Source organism: Pteropus vampyrus, unplaced genomic scaffold, assembly GCF_000151845.1.
Source record: "Pteropus vampyrus isolate Shadow unplaced genomic scaffold, Pvam_2.0 Scaffold252, whole genome shotgun sequence".
NCBI lineage: Eukaryota > Metazoa > Chordata > Mammalia > Chiroptera > Pteropodidae > Pteropus > Pteropus vampyrus.
In genome coordinates, this window is record NW_011889033.1 from 1,082,967 (window position 1) to 1,087,957 (window position 4,991).

The 4,991-nt window shown below is 54.4% G+C and overlaps 1 protein-coding gene and 1 pseudogene across 1 annotated transcript in view; both read right to left on the reverse strand.

Moving 5' to 3' along the window:
- Positions 1 to 1,080: 1,080 nt before the first annotated feature.
- The window catches only part of ZBTB49 (zinc finger and BTB domain containing 49), a 26,291-nt gene continuing 22,380 nt past the window's right edge, over positions 1,081 to 4,991 (reverse strand). The window contains exon 10 of the mRNA XM_023520203.1: positions 1,081 to 2,080. Within this exon, the coding sequence (XP_023375971.1) occupies positions 1,404 to 2,080 (677 nt within the window). The 3' untranslated portion in view covers positions 1,081 to 1,403. The remainder of the gene's footprint in view (positions 2,081 to 4,991) is intronic.
- Positions 3,588 to 3,706, reverse strand: LOC111729226 (annotated as a pseudogene).

Consider the following 4,991-nt stretch of genomic DNA (forward strand, 5'->3'; position numbering starts at 1 on the left):
AGAGGTTCGCCGGGTCATTGGGGGAGGGGCTGGAGGCGGGTCACGGCACGGCGTCTGTCCTGGGAAGGAGGTGGACAGGGACACGAGGGGCATAAGCAGCCGTGGAAACACGAGTGGATCAAAGGACTGTGGGTCCCAGTGGGGGTGAGGAGCGGTTGGGGCGGGGGTGCTGGAGGCAGTGGGAGGGAGGGCCATCACCATGCACGTGCCGCTACTGTGCGCCAAGTTCGTTCCCCAGAAACCTCCGTCCTCGCCCTTCCTAGCTGCACGCTCTTGTGCAGGCTGCTGGGCCCATGTGACCGTGGGTTCGTCCCTCTGTGAGGCGGGGGTCAGATAGGCTGCCCGGGCCTTGCGGGACTGCGGTGCAGTTAATGGGCGGGGAAACCAGGGACTGAACGGGAATCTGACTTCCATGCTCTACTCTGCAACCGCGTTCTTCCCTGAAAATCCTCAGCTGCCCACATTTCTCATTGGTTGTATTGTCTTTCTGAGTTAGAGCTGATAATGACAGTTTTTGGGGGTGCTTTCAAACATTCCGGTCCTTTGTGCAAGCAGGTTTATAGGCAAGTACCCCATGCTGACAGGTGACTGCATTTTCACGTGCTCGATCTCTTTCATATTCTAGCGACAGCCCTGTGGACATGACCCTCTCTCTCACCTAGGCCGGTAGAAAGCTCTGCCAAGCAACCCCCACAGGTACTTCCCAATGGGCAGTGTCCAGGTAGATGCCAGCCACGCTGTAGAAGGGAGAACCCAGCAACGAGGCTGAGGCTGAGTAGCTCGCCCAGGACTGGGCCAGTAAGTGGCAGCCAGGATTCAGGCTCTGTCCTGATGGTTTTTGAAGCCACTGTCCCAGGATGGCCAACCCGAACCTGGTACCCATCCTTGTGGGGTGAGCCTTTGTTGATATTTTTATACCGCTATGGCCTTTAGATTAATGAAGATGCTGGAGGAAACACACATATAGAAAGGCAACTTTCATTCACTCAATTAAATTATCATATGAGTTTCATATACAAATAAAATCTTTGTGTAAAAATACAAAATGCTATAAATTTCAATCATGTAAAAATGCAAAAATATTTGTATTATCATATATATATTTTCCCTTTAACATGACCAAAATGTACAGTCGTTGACCCAAAGTCCACCGGGTATCATGCCAGCTGAAGTCAGCGGGCTGGTTTCTCAAGCCTCCGGCTACTGTGACATGAGACCCCCCGCTCTGGCGTCTGTCCACGGTGGGCCCGCAGGCCTCGCTCCCAAACCCTGGGCTCAGGAGGCTTCCAGTGATCAGCAGGTCAGGAGGGGCACGGTCCGAGTGTCCCTGGGGGCCTAGGGGCCCCGGGAGTGGCCGTCTCCTGGCTGCCACGCCCGGCTCAGAGCCGGCACCGGGGCGGGCTTCACTGGTCCAGCTCGTTTTCATTCTGCAGCGTCTTCATCGCTAGCCCCCAGAGGGTCATGCTGGAGAAAAACTGACCTTCCGAGTTCCTGTAAGCTGTGGCCGACGCCCGGCTGCCCAGGGGGTCGCCGCAGTGATTGTCCAACGCGGCCAGAGACGAGCGGGTCCCAGACATGCCGTCGGCCGGCAGCGGCCCGTGGCTGGGGGAGGCGTCCAGGGCCGCGTAGCCGAAGGCCTGCTGCTGCCCGTGCTGACCCTGGGCCTTGGCGAGTTTGCCAGGGTCCAGGCGGAGCTTGTCCTGGTCACTGACGCCCTGGGGCTGAGCCGCGGACCGGAACTTGCAGTAGGAGCCGGCAGCGTGGTCCTCAAATTCTGACACTGACTCTTCCACTGGGTGGCCGGGGAGCTTAACGGACACGGGCATCAGCGTCACGGCCACGTCTTGCGAAAACGAATCGGAGCTCTGCGACTTCTCGAGGTCGGAGGTCTCGATGGCCTGGGCGAGCTCGGCCAGGGCGTCCTGGCCGTCGTCGCCCGCCCTGCAGTGCATCGCCCTGTGCCGCCGCAGCACGGCCGAGCGCGTGAAGCACTTGCTGCAGATCTCGCACGTGTACGGCTTCTCCCCGGTGTGCGTGCGCACGTGCCTGCGGAGGTCGCCTGAGCCCCCGAAGCATTTTCCTGGGAAAGGAACAGGGCCCATTTCAGAAGTGGGCATGCTGGGGGGCCGCCCCTTCTCGACCCGGCGCGGCTGGCTCTCCCGGAGCTGAGTCCAGCCCCGCCGCCTGCCAGCAGCACCCCCCGCCCAGTCCTGCAGCCTCTGGGCCGGGGCATCTCGGCCCAGCCTCCCAGCCTCCCAGCCAGCTGTGCGTGCTGGGAACCCGTGTCAGCTGTTTACTCTTCCGTAAAAATGACACGGCCAATCTATAATTTAGAAACATCTTTTCTGAAGGCACTTATGTGGTCAGCTTTCAACATAATTTTACACACATTTCTCCTGGTTCCATTTCCTTTCTCTGTGTATGTACGTGATCGAGGTGGACGTTTCCACGATTAGAGCAGGGAAGAACAGAAGAGAAAAATCAGTACGTGACCTTATAAAAGTCATAACGTCTTCCAAGGACTGAGGACAAAAGGCACAACCATGTGCACATGTATTTAGAACCTCTCCCCTACCCGTAAGCCACTCCGTCTGAACTCAGTCTGAACTCAGCTAGTCCAGCAACCTGGGCTATCTAAAAAAAGCCTTTGAACAAAAGTAGATGTCAGTGCCCATGGGTTAAATTTTGGTCACTTTTTTGTTTTCTGGTAACCTAGAAATAAAGGGCCTTTTAAAGTGAGAGGCAACAAACATTTATTTGAGATAAAAAAGAAAAGCTATTTGGGAGGCACTGACTCAGGCGGAGGCCCAGTGTTCCGATCAGGAGGCCAAGGCGAGGGGCGTGTGAGGAGAAGGGGGAGCGGCACATCCGCAGAGGGAAGCCGTTGCTGTCGGCGCAGATAACATCACATAGTGACGCTAATTCTAATGTTTTTAATTTTCGGTCCAGTAGCCATAACATCTGCTTTCTCGTTATCTTTGCAAACAGTGCTTTGGGACACAATGTTACTTTAAGTCCTGTCCCAAGGTTACTTTGCCTTGTTTTAACATTCCAAAGATTTGAGGCCTAAGCCTGCAAGGCAGCTCCCGCTCCATTTTAAAGTGGCTCCGATCTCATTATTTTCACATTTCCACATACGAAAGACTGAAACACACCAAAGCAACCTTTCTGTGTTTTTGCTTCTACACGATGCCCAATGGCAAACTCCGCTGCCCTCACTCGACACCACGGTAAGCGTTTCTGCAGTTTGCTGTATTGTTTTTACGACACATTTTATTCAGATTGTGGTATTTTATGGATCAGAAGCTTCATAACTATTCCCCTGTTGATGCACATTTGGGCTGCTTCTACCTGTTCGCTACTATACCTGATGCTCAGTTGACATCTTTTTCATTCTTTCTGTACAATAAATTCTCAATAGTGAAATTACTGGGCAGAAGGGAAAAACCGTTTTTAGGGTTCTTAATATGTACGAATTTTACTCATAGCAAGCAGAGTTCCCACAGAGAGGAGCGAGGGAAGCGTTCGCTCTCCCTCGGGTCGACACACGTCCCCACCAGCAGGAAGGGAGCAAGAACGTTCTTTTCCGCCTACAGCACCTGGTCTTCCTGGGTGGTCTCCCATCCAAGTACAAACCAGGCCCGACCCTGCTTAGCTTCTGAGATCAGATGGGATCGGGGTTGTTCAGGGTGGCACGGCCGTAGACTGCAAGAACATTCTTATGTGGTGGGTTCACAATTTTTAAACAACATCCTAGCTCCCTTTCTCTCCCCCTCGTCCCCAAGCCGACCTGTCAGGGTCAGAAACCACGGTCAGTGGGGTGGGGGAGGGGGCAGCGTGGGCTGCGCAAGAGAGAGCCCCACCTCGCTCCCTTCTCCACAAGGGTCTTAGCGACAGTCCTAGCTATGGTGCGAAGAGAAAATTTAACCTTAAATCAAGCTGACGGTTATAATTTGGAACCGACATTTTATATTAGTGATTTGAGACTGCATTCGTGACTTAAAGTGATGCAATTTTATTTTTTAAGAGTGATAGGAATAACGTGGAGTTGCCCAAGTTTGTATCCAGGCGGTCTGTGTACAGTTTAAGTGAGTGATGAAAACAGAGTTGTCTTCCGTTTACACCCAGAAGTCCTGTGCTATGTTAGACACCGATCGCAATTAGAATGAGCCTCTCTGAACAGCGCCCCCATTCCAGGCTTCCCACAGCTGAACTCTGAGTGTTTCCCCCATTTGTTCTAAACAAGAAACCATAAAAAATGGTTCCTCACTCATCCAACGTCAATTCTATTGACACTGTCAAGTACTCGTCACAGGTACGCACACATTCTTTAGAGACCGGAACACTGCGATGACAGGTAACAGGTGACTTCACTCGGTTTCCTTGTCCGTACAATAAAGTACTTTGAAACTGGGGGCTGTTAGCATCCCTCGGCTTCCTTGAGGACCCTGCTGTGTCAAACGCCCACAGAAGTCACCCTGGCTTCATAACACACAATGTCAAGAAGCCCTCTCCCGACCCCGTCGCGTGCTCCCGATGCTCCAGCAGGGTGACAGCTGGCAGCCCCCGCGCCCTGTGCTCGAGCACCTGGGGCTGCACACCAGGCTCTCCTACACCCACAACGGCCCACGTCCACCGACCCGGACCAGCAGCGCACGGCCCCCGGACTCCGCCTCAGCCATCCGGGCACCTGGAGCACCCGAGGCCAAGTCTGGGCCTCAAAGGCCCTCAGTGAATGTCTGACACGTAAACGCAGGAGTGACAGAGTGAGGACTGCGTGACGAGGTAAGGAAACAGGATGGCTCCCGTGTCACCTGCGAGGAAAGGGACGGTTTACCCGAGACGCCCAAGCAGACGGGCGCCCGCCCGCCCCGGGAGGACGAGGGACCAGCTGGTCTGTGGGTGGGAAACTCACCGCAGGCGGAACAGCTGTAGGGCCGCTCGCCCGTGTGCCGCACGCGGTGCTTGACCAGCTTCCTCTGCATGTTGAA